At 35.9% G+C, this 19,704-nt stretch overlaps 1 protein-coding gene across 3 annotated transcripts in view; it reads left to right on the top strand.

Annotated features, from left to right (window-relative positions):
* The window catches only part of CRB1 (crumbs cell polarity complex component 1), a 152,581-nt gene that overhangs the window by 13,653 nt on the left and 119,224 nt on the right, over positions 1–19,704 (top strand). For 2 of the 3 annotated variants that reach the window (XM_045876130.3, XM_045876128.3), the window contains exons 2-4: positions 6,651–6,846; positions 9,753–9,892; positions 15,612–15,794. In XM_045876130.3, the coding sequence (XP_045732086.1) occupies positions 6,651–6,846; positions 9,753–9,892; positions 15,612–15,794 (519 nt within the window). The remainder of the gene's footprint in view (positions 1–6,650; positions 6,847–9,752; positions 9,893–15,611; positions 15,795–19,704) is intronic. The other variant, XM_045876129.3, reaches the window with a different exon arrangement.

The following is a 19,704-nucleotide window of genomic DNA, read 5'->3' as shown; positions in this document are numbered from 1 at the left end:
AGGAGTGGGATATGGCAAGCAAGGGGAAGCCCTATGTGCAGCCCAAAGACATGAGGCGGTACCAATCGAGTCCACAGCTTTTTGAATCTTCTACCACATTCGAAGGCTTTATCCTAGAGACAAGAGGAGCTATTTATAAATTTTGCACAGACAATGATACAATCAGATTTGTATTTTATAATGATCACTCTCAGAAATGTAGAGAATAACTTGAAAGAGAGACGTCAGTAGCAGTAAGACAAGAAGAGAGATGGTGAGCCTCTGAATAAGGTTGGAGCAATGGGGATGGCCCTTTAGATCCATTTCTGTGGGGGAAATGGCAGGATTTGGTGTCTAATTGGAATGTGAGAAATAAAAACAAGATGATGATAACTCCTAGAAATCTGGCTTGGGTGATTTAGAGATAATCCCATTCACTGAGACGTTTGGAAGGGGTAGGGGTGTAGGGGATCAGTGAGGGTGGATTGAGGAGAGTTTATATTTGGAATTGTAGAATGATGTCTGTTGGAATAGTTGGAGAAGACATCCTATGATAGCTGGAATCAGAAGAGTAATGTGGCCTAGAGTTACAGACTGCTAATGTATAGCTTATGTGAAGATATCACAGGAAAAACTTCCTGATACTCATTAGAATGGTCACCTGCTTCTAGATCCATAGTCTTTTCTTAAACACAAGTTAAGTAAACACAACACTTTAATCTTTTCCAAAGTGCCTTTAATTCCTTCGCCTTTGCTGGAATTTGGCATTTATCTGATGAAACCACTTTCTATGCAACCCTCCTTAAAGATTTTTTTTTTTCTCGATTCTCAAGGCCAGGAGAGAAGGTTAGCTTTCTCTAACTAACCCCCCTACTCCTGAAAGACCACTGGTTCATCATTCACTTATCGCTTACACTACTCTTTTCTTTTCTTCACAAGCCATTATTTCCTAACCTCCAGGATACTCCCAGTATTCTCAATAACTTCTGCTCTTTCCCAGTCAACTTCTTCACATTTGGTTCAATTCAGCAAAATGTGCTAAACACCTGTCACGGGGCAGGTGTTTGCTAGACACTGAGGATATAGATCCTTGAAGAACATAAAGCACTGGGCTGTGATGTAGCCTCATGGCTAATATTCAGACTGCCTGTAATCTAATCCCGGCTCTAGCACTTTCTAGCCTTTTGGTCTGCATCAGGTTTCTTAACTTCTCTGTGCTTCAGTTTCATAACACCTCATGGATAATTTTTTGAAGATCAAACAAAATCAAATAATGTACATAAAATGCTTAGCACAATACCTGATGTGAAATAAGCTCTTGATGAGTCTCAGCTATTACTACTGATAATAAGGAAGGATCCTTGTCCTTAAAGCAGTTATTGGAGATAAGGAAGTAACAAATAATAAAATATAATGCTGTAAATGCTATGAAAACACAAGAGGGTGGAACCAGTAAGGAAACCAGGGAATATACCTCATTGAGGATGCGGCATTTAACATAAGTCTTAAAGGATGACTTCATCAGATGGACAAGTAAGAAAAAAACCTTCGAGAGAGAGAATCAGTGTGTCCTAACTCTTGGAGGTAGGGGTATATGGTGGGTTTGAGAAAAAGAAAATGATCTGATACGACTGGCATATAGAATGATGATAGCATTGTGATATGAAACCAGAGGTATTACCAAGGTGTTTAGATGTCAAAATGAGAAGTTTTCACTTTATCCAAATCCACATAGGAGCTATTGCAGAATTTTATGGACCATACTTTTCGCATTTCTTGAGCTTCCTATTTTCAGTGACCTGCATCTCTATTCTACTACAGCCATACACTGATGCAGTTTCAAGTTGGACTCTCTCATCGTCCCAAACTGCTTTCCCGCCAAAGTCACCACAACCAGAGCTTCCGGTGTCCTTGCTTCTGTTGAATTCTTACCTCATCTTTAGCAGAGTATCAACCACCTGGCTTCTCTATACTCATCCTGTCCGAAGCTTCTTCTCTATCTTGATATCTCCTTACGAGCCTGGACTTTGTAGAGAGTAGAGCTATTCTACTGATGTGCCTGAATTGTTCTCTGAACCTTCTTGTTCTTGACTTGCAATTATTTCCTTGCAGATTTCCAGTTCTGGAGAGCCCCTCATTGTCTACTCTTTTCTCGTAATTTAAAGTCAATTAATCTACCTCAGATATTTGCTACCTAATTTGGGCTATATATTTACTATTGCTCACTAGCTACTTATATGTCCATTGTAGCCCTTTTTAAAAAATCATATTTAGTATAGTTTAATCTCTAGCTCTTATACTCATAGTATGCCATCTATATTTGTTTTAGTGGAATTGGAAGCTATTCCAAATTCCCTTCCAGGAATATGTTTGCTTCCAAAGACTTTTCAAAAAAAAATTTTTTTATCCTATCTACCCTGAGGAATTGAAGAAGAAATAGGAAAGAACAAATAGATTGTAGGTAATACCTACCGTTCACTGAGCATTTACTATAATCCAACCTTGGTGTTAGCAATGGCAGAGCAGAGCTAATCCTGAGTCATCTGTCTACAAAATTCATGTTCTCTCTACTCTTCCATGATGAATGGTAAAGGAAAAGGGGAAGAAGGAAAATAATAATAGCAGGTACAGTTTTTATAATTTCCTAACTCAGCATGATACAAAAATACTTGTTGGACTCATTTGAGAAAGCATTTGTTTGCCTTGCATGCTTCAATAAGCATTCTCTATAAAACCATCTAATTTCCATCCACCCAGGTCCTACACAGTTTTCTCTGCTCTATCATTATGTACTATGGTGGCTTGGAAATTATGTGTGTCCTGATGTCTTTCCAGAGTTCTTTAAAGGAAGTGGAAACAACTTCTCTCCTGGGATCCCAACACTTATCTGGGGTGGTATCAAATTCCCAACTCACCGAGGGTGAGGCTGAAGAGTCTGGGACTTCTGCTTCTCCTTCATTTTTGGTACATCTTTCACTTTCTGCTTGTCTCTCACCTGAGGTAGACCAAAAACTGAGCAGTTCTGCTTATTTGAATATTCTACTCAAATCTTTCCTATCTCGGGTCTGTGTATCAATCAGGTTTTGATCAGGAAAAAAAAGAACTCATTCTATGTATATCAGTTATAAAAAGCTTAAATGGGAATTAAGGGCTTATACACGGAAAGGCTCCATAATTTGTGGGTTCTGCTGCAAAATAAAAAATGTGGGGCCCCTTGTTCAAAAATTATTAAGAATTTCAAGATGGTGACAGAAAAACAAACCAAGCAGGAGTCTGTTAGGATTTAATTTTGACCTCTCCCAACACACAAATTCCTCTGTTGAAGTTCTAGACCCTATGTCGAAGTACCTCAGACTGTGACCTTATTTGAAAACAGGGTTGTTGCAGATACTAGTTAAATATTTGGCTGTGAGAAACTTTCTGAACTTCTTTTGACAGTTAATGCAAATTGAGTAGTTAGAGTGAAACTACCCCTTACTGTCAGGAATTAATGATCTGACACCTTAGGTCATCTATATTTATGTAGGGATGCCTTTGTGGATATTGACGCAGTGTTCGTTATAGTGAGTTACCAAAGCTAATGATGTCAGTGGATTTTTTTTTCCCTGTCCTATACTTTCTTCTTTTGGTGCAGAGTTGTCCTTGTCCTGTATTTTTTTTTTTAATATACCCTTTCTATTTTCTTGTTTCATACTATTAACTATTAATGAATTCCAACAGATTGGTTTGGTTCCTGGGTGGATTTTTGTGAAAGAACTCTACAATTATGAATTTTCTATTTCTTAGACAATCAACCACAGAAATACTACTCACTGTGACTCTATTCAATTTCTATTACCACATATAGTTATAATAACATGGTGCTGTACTTACTAACACTAGGCATAAAATGAGTGTTTCCAGATAGAATGGACCACACAGTTCAGGTATATTTTTGAAGGTTGATTACTTGTATATTTAATGGATGTAAGCATGTGACTGACAGTAAGTATCCAAATGAAAAATGCAAATCATAGTTAGTTATCCAGATGTTTTATCTATGAAGCCAGCATCTGGAAATACAAAGACATCTGGATGACTGACTATACTTACCACATTTCATCTGGCTATTTTGGCATCAAGCAGACATTGACCCAGTCATTTTTGTCTGTATCAGCAGCAGTGATAAGCTGCAATAAAAATCATATAGTTAAGTAATATCAAGGTAGTACAAATAAATTACCCCAAAGTAACTAGCTGAATTGAAATTGTATCTAAACTATGAAACACATCAGGATCACTTTAAAGCTAAAGTAGTTGAGCTACAACATATAAGTGGAGCTTCAGAATTTAAAATAATGGTTTATAATGTATTTCTTAAGCACTAGGAAGTAATCTGGGTGTATATCCGATGAATTTTTGAATTTTGAGTTAAAAAATAAAATTTAGAAAAGCTTTAACAAGTTCTAAACCACTGATTTGGCTTGATATGTTAATATTTTCCAGCAAATATAGATGACTAAAATACCAAAGGACATAGTCTAATATCCCATGGGCAAAGGCACTATGGACAACTGGATTGACAAGAACGGGAATATGTAGTGATAGGAATTGCACAAAGGCAGTCATTGACGAGCATGGGACACAGGCAAGAATGCATGTGAAATCACCATGCCTTGACTCTGCATATGGCAGGTGTTGAGTAAGTGCCAGTTGCCCTCTGCTCAGAGAGCACTATGGGAACCTATAATGACCAAACATTCCTAGGTGGACACAGTTCATTCTGCTTAAAGTTGTGATTGATCATTGTCATTTCAGGGGAGGTAATTTTGTACCTTGTAATTACCGAAGACTGACCCATTACCATTTGAATTGCTATATATGTTACAAAATAATTATAAGAAAAAAATATTTTAAAGAACTTACGGTTTTTGCCTTACACACAATCTTGGAAAATAGAGATCTCTATTATCATATTATTTTGCATGGCAGAAATAGAGATACTAAAATATTACTGAAAAGCCATTTCAGAGGGAGAATGAGAACCATAGGTCTTCTGCTAGCCAGTTCAGCGTTTTTTCCCTTCACCTTACTAATGCCAACTAAAACGGATATGATTGATCTCATTCCCAGACTGGGTAAGAAATAGCCAGGCCTCAAATACTGCAAGCCATTTACCATGCAACAAATACTGTTCCACAGCTTTCTGTTTTTATTGACGTAAAACTTAATTTTTAAGTTTTTTTCTTATCAAAAACAATCAAATTTAATATGCTGGCCTCCCTTTTCAACTTAGATATTTATGGAATCTAGTCACAGTTGTAAATGGTCAGCAGTGTTAGAATATTCTACCGCTTTTTCTGTCAGGAAAGGCGGCACATAAACTACTAACAACTTCTGAGTCCTTTGAAAATCCTTCAATATCATTTTAATACATAATTTATTATCCTGGCTTATAGGCATAGAAATAAAGATATGTAAATATAGATATTCCCCCTTTTGTGTCTTTTAAAATGTATGCAAATTTGATTATTGTATATCAGATATTATTTTGATAGATTCAGTAGGGTAATTTGTCTCCATGTGACTACTTTTGTTAACCTTAAACTTCTTTTGCTTACTCAATAATCTTCACTTACTATTTTGAGGGGAATAAATACAGATTTTTTTTATGTAACATTACCTTAAAATGAAGTAGCTCCTAATAATGCCACAAATTATATTGAGTTTAAATCACAAACTGATTTCCTAATTAAAAGTAGTACTTTACAGCACTAAAGAAAATTTAAATTAAAAAAAAAGTCTATGCAGAAAGAGCACTTAAGGAAATAATTGCGCATTGTATTTGAACAATAAATGTAAAAGGAACAAGTATGGTTTTTTTTTCTCCTCTAGCAACATTTAATATGTTCCACCTACTATCATAAGCACATTGTAATTTTATTTTATTTTATTTTTTTTTGTTTTTTTTTAAGATTTTATTTATTTATTTGAGAGAGAGAGAGAGACAGAGAGCATAAGTGGGAAGAGATCAGAGGGAGAAGCAGACCCCCTGCCGAGCAGGGAGCCCGATGCGGGACTCGATCCCGGGACCCCAGGATCATGACCTGAGCCGAAGGCAGTCGCTTAACCAACTCAGCCACCCAGGCGCCCAGCACATTGTAATTTTAATAATAATCCTGTGAGGTAATTACAAGTATTGGTCCCATTTTTCAGGTGCAGAAACTGAGATATGGAAAGGTTAAGGAATTGCCCGAGGCCACACGGCTAAGTGGCTGTGCCAAGATCCCAACCCAGCTCATTTGGTTTTGGAGTTTGAGCTGTTACCCACTTCTCTATACGATGCCGAACTAACCGTTTAAAAATAATTTAAAAACATTGACCAGTCCCTTTTAAGCTTCCAACAAAAGTGCAGTTAACAATAACTTTGTTCTAAAAATGACTTGTTTCAACAGACGAAAAAGCCACAAGCTGTTGTACGCAACATCTCTTTGTAAGGAACAGCTGCTCTGCATTGTGCAGCTTCCCACAAGCATGCCAGAAAGTTGGTATCAATTACAGTTAAGGAGGAAAATTATTTCGGGTAACATAACATTTGACAAGAGCTTTGGTAAATAAAGCACTGGCAAAGACCTAAAATACGAATGCTGTGCTAAAACTTTTCCTTTTTTCTGTGCTGACTCTCTTAAAAGGTGTGAACTGTGAAATGGAAGTTGATGAATGTGGGTCCCAGCCCTGCCGAAATGGTGCAACTTGTCGGGATGCTCTGGGGGCTTATTTCTGTGACTGTCCCCCTGGATTCATAGGTGATCACTGTGAACTCAATAGTGATGAATGCGCCAGCCAGCCGTGCCTCCATGGAGGGCTGTGTGTAGATGAGCACAGCAGGTATGTTTTCTATGTTTGGGTGGTTGGCTTGGAGAGAACTTACAGACCAACAGCTATTGTACCACTCTGGGGAATTTGGAGAGCTCATGTCCTTAGCTTAAAATGTTCATGTTGCCTTACACTTTAAGTGACAACAAGTAGTAACATTCAGATATTACTTAGAAATGCATCCTTCGGAGGTCACTTGTCCCAAGAGTGAAGATTTTCTGAGTCACTCTTGTAATCGTTTAGAACTTTATGTTACAGAAAAGTACCAGCTTTTCAATTCCATGAAATAAACCTGTTGCAGATAGGGACAGTGCAAAAACAAAGCTAGAGATAATTCTATACGTAAATATTAGGTTGTATTTACATAATAACAAGCATATGAATCAAGTGGTGAAAAATACATCCTTTAGGAATTTTATATAAACAGTGTTGGAAAGGCAGTGATATTAAATTCATTATATCTTGAATTTTCAGGTTTTCAGGGAACTGGGTGAATACTTTTGAAAGAGTAGAATGACAAGAAGTAGCCATGTGGTTCTGCTCCAAAGTAGATTCTACCATTGGCTTTTCAGTAAAACAATAAACAGACAAATAAATAAATAACACCTTAATATGATATATATAATAAATTTAGGTTATGGTAGCTGAATTCATATAAAATATTTTATAGACCTTTCTGATACCTATTTTTTTTAAATAGGCTCCACATCCAGCATGGAGCCCAACATGGTGCTTGAACTCATGACCCTGAGATCATGACCTGAGCTGAGATCAAGAGTCAGAGGCTTAACCAACTGAGCCACCCAGATGCCCCTGATACCTATTTTAACCACAAATATTGAGTTATCAAATGCATAACGATTTGAACAGCATTACTACTTAATGTCTTATTGGGTCCTTCAACAGCTCAGTGGAAGGCAAGGTGAGCATTAATATTCTCCCATTACATTAAGGTGTCTAAAGTTCAGGGAAGTTAGGTGATCCCACAAGTTCACACAGTTAATTCTTGGCAAAGGAAGGACGAGAATCCAATTCTCCTTTATTTAGTAAGTAAGATAGAATTTATCCCAAATCTGAGTTTCAAAGAGAATCAGACTCAAAAGGGGAACAGTAAAAGGCACATGTACTACAACTATCAGCAAAATGATATAATTTTAAATAGAACAATGTGGGGTGCCTGGGTGGCGTGGTTAGTTAAGTGACCAACTCTTGGTTTTGGCTCAGGTCATGATCTCAGGGTCATGGGATTGAGCCCCAAGTTGGGCTCTGCACTAAGTGTGGGGTCTGCTTAAGATTTTCTCTCACCTTCTGCCCCTCCCCTTCTCTCAAATAAATAAATAGAACAATGTAGTCATGTATTTCTTTTGTAAACTATAAACCCGAACTTCTAATCACATTCCACATCTTGCCTCTGACTTTCAGTTTTACCCAATCATTCTCCAGGGGCAAGAATCTACATTCCTGAAGGCAGTTACTGACCGACATGCAGACACACCAGAATGCAAGTTTCCATACATGCACTCCAGAGGAAGAGCAGGAGGTCCTCCCATCCAGGCTTTGCTGTTTGCAGAAAGCATCAGACAGAAAATACACAAAGCTTTTTCTTCCTATGGAAATGCAAGCAGAACAAGGCTGACTCCTGCCACCTTTCATTTCTCCAACTCACGTGCCATGAATAATTTTTCTTTTACCCTTATTTCTCTTACTACCTAAATTTTGAGAAGATAATCACAAGGTCAATAACTACAACTTGATTTTAATTTCCCACAACAAAAAATTAACACATTTGCTATGAGGTTTATGGGAGTTAGAAACTACATACACACACACACACACACACACAACACACATACACACACACACAAAATAGGTTCTTGCAGACCAAAGGAATCTGTACATAGAGTCTCTAATTCTAGGAATTGAGATCCACTAGCCAGCCTCAAGTACATGGCTCTTGTCTCTAACGTCTCATATATGGTAGATTTTTAGTAAATGTTTTTAATTAGTAAGAGGATTTCTCACTAGCAATACATATAAAAATTATAGTAACTTATGACATTTGTTAATATTTCAGTTTCCTTAGTGAAATCTTAATATCTGTGTTTGGTGGTAAATATACAGATAAGCCATAGTGAACAGGATTCCAACTCTTTATAAATTCCGCCAGACTTTCATTTTATCTAAATTGCGTGTGCAACCCCCTCTTTTTACAATACTAACTCCTTGAGGAGATCCCATCTAAATTAAAAGACTCCTCTAAATAAAGTCAACAAGTTTTTCCATCAGATTTGCGTTTTGAATCTGTCAGATAGTCTCACTCAACCAATGAATGGTTAGGAATAGCAAGACTCAAATATTTCTGTAATCTAAAAATAAGAGAACATAAGTCACAATTCATATAATGAGAGCTTTTCCTGTTTTTTTAAATAATTTATTGTTTCGTTTTCCATAAGGGACCTTATTAATGGGCTGTATATGTAAAAGAGTGACACAGTGGTATAAATCATTCTGTACTGCCTTCACAAATATTAACAACTTTATTTAGTACTACTTAGTAGTAATTCAATATTTTCTGATGCTTCAGATACTGTGCCTATTCTTTATACGCACATTTATCACAATAACCCTTGACGTAGGTATTATTATCTTCAATTATGAATGAGAAAACTGAAGGACATGATCGTGGTTTCCCAGTAATTTTGCCTGAAGCCATACTATAAGTTTAAAAAGATCATCAGATATTAGTATGGAAATGCTAATGTTTTCAGACTTACAGGGATAATTCCCCAGAGTTTCTGAGATAAGTATTAAAACCATGCCCTGGGTCTCAGACTGATGGACAGGGGAAGAGACAGAATAAAGATATTTGATCTCAATATGACCAAGAGTTGATGTGAAAATTTCGTTTTACTCTCCAGCTATAGCTGTAACTGCACGGGTAGTGGATTCACAGGGACACATTGTGAGACCTTGATGCCTCTATGTTGGTCAAAACCCTGTCATAATAACGCTGCATGTGAGGACAGTGCTGACAATTACACTTGTCACTGCTGGCCTGGTAAGTGACAAAGATCTTCCACAGTTTTTTTGTTTTTTTGTTTTTTTTGCTTAGAATAGAAAAAAATCACAGCAAACACAGACTAAAAATTCTTACTGTTAAAAGTTTAAAACCAACTCCTTCTACTTATCATTGTTTAATTTAATTGTATTCTTCATTGCTCACACATACCTACTGCTACACTATGCATTGTCTAAAGTAGGTTACCAAGCTGCCCAATTATCAGAACTTTCTTGAAGAAACAGAGAGGAAAAAAATGAATAGAAAAATTAATTCCAGCATGGTCTTCATGCAGAAAAATTCACTTGAAGATGCTTCCTTTTCTTCCAAGAAGTTTTCTATAATACCTAGAATATATTGAAAGTCATGAAACAATATTAAAATCCTAGGAGATTGTATTATAACTCATGGAGTCAGTCAACATAATTCTGATGGTCCCCACAGAGGATATAGAATGGTATTCCAGAAATGGGTGTATTCTCCTAGGCATTTATAATATAAATGAGATTACGAGTTTAATATACATAAATCGTAACTAAAAATTACACATGAAGGGTAATTAGACAGGAGTGTAAAGGTGATACCAGAATGAGTAGAAAACATTATATACCACTTTAAGTCAACAAGTCATCTGTAAATATTGATGTTAATTTTGGCAAAAAATCTGCTTGATATATCTTTAACCTAATTCTCACTAGGATTTCATTGATAGAAATAAAAGAGCATGTCTCCTCTTTCTTGATCCACTGATAAAAAATGATAAGCTTATGATTATTTAAAATCTAGTTGTTAAAAGCTTACTGATCATCTCTCCGTTTTTTCCTTTCATTTTACTGTCTAAAGAAAAAATAATCCTGTGGTTGGGGAGGAAATATGGAGACTGGGGTCAATCCAATTGTTAGTAGCTTCCCGTTGAAAGACATCTCATTGTCTAAGGGACATTTAGCATGCTTTGGTTACATATATTTTGTAGGTAAAAAACAAACAATGTGAAAGTGTAAAAGGAAGCTCTGAATTCTGTGGCTCAGAAATCTTTGTGAGTCATATGTCTACCCACTTTCAGATAAAGAATAGGGCATGTTAGTTATCCTTTGGTCATTAGCTTGACTTAAATACTGAAAATATTCCAAAATGTGTGTTTTCACATTCTTGTCATCAATCAGCACTCAACATTCAATCAACACTCTGTACAGATCTCTATCTGGAAACAGGGGTAGGGTAGACAGTTTGGGAGTAGAACAATTCCATCACTTATTAACTGAGTGAACTAGGATGGTTACCTCTTATTCCTAAGTTCCTCATCTGCAAATGAGGGGTGAAAAAAATGACTTGTATTATTATGAAGAATAAAATTATAAAAATAGGGCCTGGAACATATTAGGTACTCAAAAAAAGCAACTGTTGTTACATACCAGGTTCTACAACAGGAGATAGGAATTACATATGAGAATGGTTTCTGTTCTCTAGAGGGTTTGTAATGAAGTTAGGCAGTTAAGAAGACCTACCTTAAAAAAGACAAATCAATATGTATTCCACTCATTCATGGATTCAATCATTTAAGCCACATGGATTTCAGTGCCAATTATATATAGATCAGGGGTCTGGGAATCAAAAAGACATGGTCCCTTCTTCCAAGGAATTTAAATTCTAGTAGAGAGACAGTGTGAAAAGAAAATGTGCATAGTACAATTTTTGGTACAGTAAAAAGCTATAATAGATTCTATAACAGGGAATAGGGGAGAAGAAGTACAGAGATTGCCTGATCCAGTAGGCACCAATTTAGAAAATTTGAAAGATCACTAAGCATATCCCAGGAATGTACTCACTAGCTGTGTGACTTTGGACAAGTTACTTTACTGCTCTGAGCCTCAGTTTCCTCATCTATAAAGCAAAGATGATAATAATATCCACCTCATAGAATTACTTTAGAGAGAGATCCAATAATATATATAAAGTTCCTAGCTCAGCCTAGACCATAGTAAGCACTCAATAAATGTTAACTAGGTACCAAAATTAGGAGACTGACCATTCTAGACCCTCTAGCTAGCACATAGCAGCTCATAATTTATTCAAGGAAAGAAGAGAGGAAGGAAAAGGAGGATAGAAGGAAGAAAGGGCTATAGGCACACATGGAAAAGAGCATATCCAGTTGTAGAAATTTGATTGTTCCAAAATGCTGGACTACACAGGGCTGGTGGTGGAGAGTTGAGGCTGGGGAACAAGACAAGACTCAAGCCAGATCACAACACTGTTTGTCTGCCCTGAACACTATGGAGCAGAGAGGTAGCATAATCTGACCTGTTGATTTAGTAAGAACAGTCTAGCACTTTAGTGGGAGATGATTGAGAGAAATAAAACAAAAGGCAGAGATTCTAGTAAAAAAAAGAAAGAAAAAAGTTCTGCAATAGTTTAAACAAGAGATAAGGCTATTTGCCAGAACTATGACTACAGTGTTAAGGGTGGGGATGAGGAAATGGACAACCATGAGACTCATTTAGGAGGCAGATATGATGTGGGCGTTAAGAAAGGGGCACAGACTAAGGACAGTTCTGCTTGAGTTTCTTTCTTGGGTTACTGGATGATGGTAATTTTGCCTAGATAGAAAATTTCAGAACGTCTTTGTATCCTATTCTTACTGTTATACATAAAGAGAAGATTTAATGCTACAAACTACCCTGTATCTAAGAAAAAGAGACCATTCCTTTGGATTACAAGACTACCACGACTGAGGCAATGGCAAGAATCCACCACCATAATTGCCTGGGGTCCTCATTTCAAAAATAATTAATTACAAGAAGTGTCAGTCATCTTAAATGCTTATCTTAAAAGTTTTCTTGTACCCAGGTAAGATTGGATTTGTTTAAAAAAAGAAAAACGTAAGAACCCTAGGGACTTGACTCAATATCATATTGTTTCTTTATACAAAGTTTTGTAGAAAAACTTGTTAAAACTATTGAATATAGCCTTGACTGAAGGAGTCTATTAATATACATGGTTAAAGGGAGCAGCAAACAAAATTCCCACAGGGCCCAGTGGTGGGGACAGGGCTGGGAAGTCCATAAATCAGAACCTTCCTAATGTTCATTATAGGAATAGGATAATGCATGAGTCAGAAAGCAAAAAAAGGATTTATGAAAGTTTTAAATTACTTCCTAGCCTGGCCTGTGTATGAGTCTTGAGACTTAAACTGAGAAGAAAATTGAAAATAGTTGGAGCTTTCTTCAATAAGTTCAGTGTAGCACAATGAATACCACTTTATAAAAACTTGGGAAAAGTAGATATTTGGGTTTAAGAGACCTTGGGTTCTTGGCTGGGGGAGGGTTACCACAAAAGATTGTGGGATTTGATCTGACATGTGCTTTTAGTTTCCTGTTCCTCTCTAAGTTTCTTCTTCAGATGGTTGAGAAAGACCTCAAGGGTCATATGTGACAAATATATTATACTGTTGAGAAACAGAATTTATGTTGTGGTTATGATTTGACATATGACCCCATTCAGGTTTTTAATTAAATTACAAAATGAGTAATCATATCATATTCTCATTTGCTTATTAATAGTCAATTCTCCAATTTACTTGCTAAACTAGAATTCTAAACTAAATTGTTGATTATTACTCTTTGAATCTCATTCAGTCATTGATTGAAAGCCTACTATTTATGCATTATTCAGAATTGGAGCGGTGAATAAAATAAAAAGCAGTCCCTGCTTTTGTGGAGCTTATAGTCTATTTAGGGAAGCAACTATACATAAAAATAATAAAAATTATTTTAAGAGCGATGAAAGAAATAACTGGGTGATATGAGAGAAAACAAAGGGATCTTATTTAGATCTAGTCATGAGAAAAAGCCATTCCAAGAGAGTCATACAAGATTAAATCTCAAAGCTAAGACTTAGCCAAGCACAGCCTTGGAGGAGCATATTCTAGGGGAGGGAACCCTGTGATGAAGGCCCCGGGGGAGAAAACATTCCAGGGAAGGAATGTAGAGATGGGAATGGGGCCAGATAATAAAGGGCATTTTAGGTTAAGGATTTTGAATTTTATTTTGTATGAAAGCAGAAGCCATTCAATGATTTTAAAGTAAAGAAGTACCATGATCAGATTTATAAGTTTTATAATTTTGGATTGTAAATTTCATTTTAAGAACATATTTCTCAGCAGAGTTAAGTGACATTGCAAAGATCTTTAGTTGACTGTGAAGTCACTTGTATTATAAGTCAAATTATGTTCTTTAAGAACTTCATATTTCAGCTTATGTATATATTGTGCTATATAAATCATAAATTAATCAGAAAGACAGTCTAATGGGAAAAACAGGAAAAAGATAGGAAATGATTTTTTAAAAATCCCAAAACATGTTAAATTCAATAGTAACTGGGGAAAATGTAAACCCAAACAACAATGAAGTACTATTTTTTTTTAATCTAACCAACTGGTAAAACATTTTATTTGGTATAGCAATTGTTGACAAAGGTTTGGAGCTATATGCACATTCATCCAGTGCTAGTAAGTATATAGATGGTACAACTACTCCCAGAGTTGTTTATCAGTATCTATTAAAATAAAAAATGGGGGCACCTGGGTGGCTCAGTCGGTTAAGCGTCTGCCATCGGCTCAGGTCATGGTCCCAGGGTCCTGGGATCGAGCCCCACATCGGGCTCCCTGCTCAGTGGGAAGCCTGCTTCTTCCTCTCCCACTCTCCCTGCTTGTGTTCCCTCTCTCGCTGTGTCTCTCTCTGTCAAATAAATAAATAAAAATCTTAAAAAAATAAAATAAAATATGTACGTAATCTATAACCCAGAAATTCCGCTCTAGGCATAGACCCTGGTGTTATACCCAGACATTTACATAAACATGCATATATACATAATGCTATTCACCGCAACATTGTTTGTAATAGTAAAATGTATATCAATTCATTAAGAGATAGGTTAACCTATGGTACTTCCATGTTACAGAATACTTGGCAGTAGTTAAAAATTATGAGTTAGATCTATATTACTAACATGGATAGATTGTGCAAGGGACTGAAAAAAGCAAGTTATAGAAGGATGCATATAGTGCAATTTCAGTTATGTTAATATACACGCAATAAGACTATACAAGTGCACTTGTATGTAGAGCCAAAGAAATAGTTCTGGCAAGGACGGTCTTCTATATTTAATATTCAAATTTTTTTATAAAGTACTAAATCATTCATGTTTTATTGTCCTTAATAAAATAACCCAATTAAATCCATTTAAATACAAAATAATTTTTTATTCTGTCTTACTCAGTGTGAAGAAGTAATCATTTACCTTTGCTTTGAGTTCTGAGAAAAGAATTTAGGGCTGGCTGTGTAGTTTCTGCTGACTTTTTGGCTATTTTCTTTTTGGCTATTTTCTTAAAAAATATTTTTTTCTTGCTAAAAATTCAATTGGAGTATCTGAGGAGATGGAGTCTTTAAAATAATCAGGAAATCAAAGTTATCCTGAAGTCCCAATTTATTTCAAGCCTTCTTAATCAAGTATTTTAAAAAATATTGGTCAATATTGTACAAGTGTTTCCTTTGCTACTGCTGTTTTCAAGGAAACTTCTCTTATCAGCTTTTCCTTGCTAGCTCCTTGAGGACAGCACATTGTCTTGTTAATTGGTGCCAGCACAGTGGTCAGCCTCCTTTCAGGCATAAACTCTGGTTGAGGAGTTTTGACTCAGCTGCTTCTCTGAATTATTATCCTGCAGGATACACTGGTGCCCAGTGTGAGACCCACATCAACGAATGCAACATGAACCCCTGCCAGTCTGGTGGGACATGTGTAGAGCTGTCCCCAGAAAAACAATATGGACGCCTTGCTCAGCTGCCTTCTTCATTCAGCCACCCTGAAGCCTCAGGTTATGTTTGTATCTGTCCGCCTGGACTCACAGGTGAGGGCAAAGAGGAGAGATGACCTGACTTTCTAGCACCTTATGGCAGATCATGCACTCAATCAAATGGTGTATTAGCAATAAGATCTGTGCAGTATAAACTCCGTTGCTATGGTGTAAAGGGTCCCCCTTGTGGGCATGAAAAATACCATGTTTCATACATCATAATTCTTCAAATCGTGAGGAAAATGTTAAAAATAAAGATAAAAGAGCTGTAGGAAGGGGAAATATTTTTATACATTATGCTGGGAATTGGAACTCAACTCCAATTCTTTATTTTATAAACAGAAAATGTTGGAATTTTTATTTTATAGTGATATCAAACTTTTATGTTATTCAAATTTGCTCTAAAAAAAGTTAATGCACTTACTTATATTTATACTGAGAACAATTATATAGTCTCAAGTAATCTTCCTCAACTACTTTATAGCTAAAGTGTTCTGTACGTCAAATTTAAGTGACTCTATCTTTTTCTACAGCATTCTTACTCTGAAACCCAGAGGAAATTTGCATGTATATTTTCCAATGAGCAGTTGTGTTTGTCTGCTTCCATGTTCTGAAAATTTTCAGAAGTTTGGAGATAAAAAAATAAATAAATTTGGAGACAGTCCCCATATTTGGTAATGAGTAGTAACTGACCTACAACTGCATACCACTGAGAAAACTAATTACAATCTACCTTTCCACCTTATTTCTTTCTCCATAGATTAATTGATGCCTGAGGAAAATATTTCAGTTGTTATTGAAGATTTCTGAGAAAAGTAAATGAGGAATAAGAAAAAAAGGGGAGGGTGGGTGTCTCTCTCCATTTACTATTCCTTTTCTTTTAGTGTTTCAGTTGTGAAATTTAATGATCTTTGATTCATGGCAGTGTTTGCTAGAGAAGATATTTTCTTATTCACTATCCTCTCTATCAGAACACATAGGAGAAAAATCTCCCCATTGTCATGTCAGGATAAGTAGTATTTTTCCTGAACAACTTCTAACTTGCATGCTTTTTCCTTTAATAAAAGGCATGCAAATAAATCTTGATAAATGATACAAAGCATGAAATAAATTCATGGAATACATCATATTTCCCAATTATGTAGGTGGCTAGAAATCTTACTGGTTAATGTGGGTTCTATAGCATTAGCTTTTTTCTGGAACATATTTATGTATTTATCTTACCTGAGATTATTTAAATTTCCTGTTTCTGTTTCTTATGGTTGGCCTTTTTTCCTTTGATTTTTTTCTAAATTATTTGATCTTGGTATAGTATATGTATTTTTGTCAGCTACTCTAAATTCTCCTTGAAACAAGGCAGGAGAGTTATAAATGTTTTTAAATGTCAGATTTTAGGTTATAAAGAGGAAATTATATCAAACCCAGAGGCCATTGCAGATATTGCCTCATTGGACAAAAAGACATAGTTGACCAATGAATCTGCAGGTCCAAACAGGAGAGGCAGTCGAATATTCTGGAAAAGTGTGTTGGCCTCAATATCTGAGGAGCTGCCAAGAATGACTGTATGAGTTAAGAAGTCCTAGCTGCCCCACATCACTATGGCTTAATGAAATAATCACTTATTTTTCACTGATGTCAATTCCAAAAATGGGTTCTCATGATCAGTTATCCTCTGAATAGTGATTCAGGGTCACAAGCTCTTCTCTCTCTCTCTTTTTCTTTTTTCCATCTTCAAAAGCGGTTTCCAAGTTTATCATGCTCTTCTGCAGCAAGCCACTGGAGGAGGAAAGAAAATGGAGCATGGCATCTAGAAGGTTTTTATGGGCCAATACCAAAAGTAGTGGCTATCTCTTCTATTCACATTCCATTGGTCTAATTTAGTCATATGGCCACATTTAACTACAGCAAAGACTGAGAAATCTAGTTTTGTTGTGTCCCTAAAATAAAGAGAAAAGAGTTTTTATGGACAATTATCCCCTTTGTCTTCTCATTCTCTTGACATTGTCTTTTATAAAGCAAAAGTTTTAAATTTTAATGAGATTCAATTTGTCACTATTTCTTTCATGGATCATGCCTTCAGTGTTATATCTAAAAAGTCATCAGCTTACCCAAAGTTATCTAGGTTTGCTCCCATGTTAGCTTCTAGACATTTTATAGTTTTGCATTTTACAATTAGGTCTGCAATCAGTCCATTTTGAGTTAATTTTCATGAAGGATGTAAGGTTTGTATGAAGATTCATTTTTCTGCATGTAGATATCCAGTTGTTCCACCGCCAGGTATTGGAAAGACTCTCTTTGTTCCGCCATGTACTGAAAAGACATTGTTTTGCTCCTTTGTCTATGATCAGTTAATTATATTTACATAAGTCTGTTTCCAGGCCATTTATTCTGTTCTAATTATCTATTTGTGTATGTTTTGCCAATACCACACATGATTACTGTCTGGAAGTCTTGAAGTTGGGTCGTGTCAGTTCTCCAACTTTGTTCTCTTTCAATATCATGTTGCTATTCTGGGTCCTTTGCCTGTCCATATAAACTTTAGAATCAGTTTGTTGATATCTATGAAATTATTTGGTGGGATTTTGATTGGAATTGCATTGAATCTATAGATCAGATTGGAGAGAACTAATATCTTGACAATATTGAATCTTCCTATCCATAAACATGGGATATTTCTCCACTTATTTAATTCTTCATATCTCTCATCAGAGATTTGTAGTTTTCCTCATATAGATCTGGTATATATATTGTTAGATTTATACCTAAGTATTTCATTTTTGGAGTTCTAATATAAATGTGTTGTTAATTTCTAATTCCATTTGTTCATTGCTGTTATATAGGAAAGCAATTGACTTTTGTATATCAACTTTATCCTTTGCAACATTGGTATAATCTTTTATTAGTTCCAGGAAAGTTTTTATGAATTCTTTCAGATTTTCTACGTAGACAGTCATGCTAAAAAAATTAGTTTGCATGGTATATCTTTTTCCATCCTTACACTTTCAACCTACTTGTCATTGAATTTGAAGTGAGTTCCTTGTAAACAGCATATTAAACAACATATTATTGGGTCATGCTTTTAAAAAAATTATCCTGTCAATTTCTGCCTTTTAATTAGTGTATTTAGACCATTAACATTTAAGTAATTATTGATATTTTCAGGTTGAACTCTGTCATTTTATTTTTTGTTTTCTGTTGGATTCCTTTGTTTTTCTTTTCTTACCTTCCTATTGGTTACTTGACCATTTTTCAGGATTTCATCTTGATTTATTTATAGCACTTTGGATATTTTGTGTAGTTTTCATAGTGGTTGTTCTGGGTATTACAGTATACACATGTGATCTATTAAGCCTATTGGTATTAACATTTTACCACTCTGAGTGAAGTAGAGGGACCTTACTTCCATTTAGTTCCCTTTATCTTCTCCATCATTGTCTTGAAGATCAGATGGTATTATAATTCTTATGTTAATCACTACATATAATTTAGAAAACTCATGGAGAGAAATGACAATTCTTTCAGCATTTGGAAAACTATACACACTATTTTTTTTTTTTTTTTAGGGATAGAGCAGCAGGGGAGGGGCAGAGAGAGAGAGAGAATCCCAAGCAGGCTCCATGCCCAGCACAGAGCCCAATGAGGGGCTCAGTCCCACAATCCTGAGATCATGACCTGAGCCAAAATCAAGAGTTGGATGCCCGACCAGCTGAGCCACCTAGGTGCTCCTCTATTTTTAACTTTTTGAGGAACCTCCATACTCTTTTCCAGAGTGGCTGCACCAGTTTGCATGCCCACCAACAGTATAAGAATGTTCCCCTTTCCCCTCATCCTCACCAACATCTGTTGTTTACTTAGCCATTCTGACAGGTGTGAGGTGATATCTCATTGTAGTTTTGATTTGTTTTTCCCTGATGATGAATGATGTTGAGCATCTTTTCATGTATCTGTTAGTCATCTGTATGTC

The sequence above is a fragment of the Mirounga angustirostris genome, unplaced genomic scaffold, assembly GCF_029215605.1.
Source record: "Mirounga angustirostris isolate CCGP_5_RB_7025 unplaced genomic scaffold, mMirAng1.0.hap1 SCAF_6, whole genome shotgun sequence".
NCBI classification, from domain to species: Eukaryota; Metazoa; Chordata; class Mammalia; order Carnivora; family Phocidae; genus Mirounga; species Mirounga angustirostris.
The sequence above is the reverse complement of the archived record's forward strand: the minus strand, read 5'-3'. Positions and strand labels throughout refer to the sequence as shown.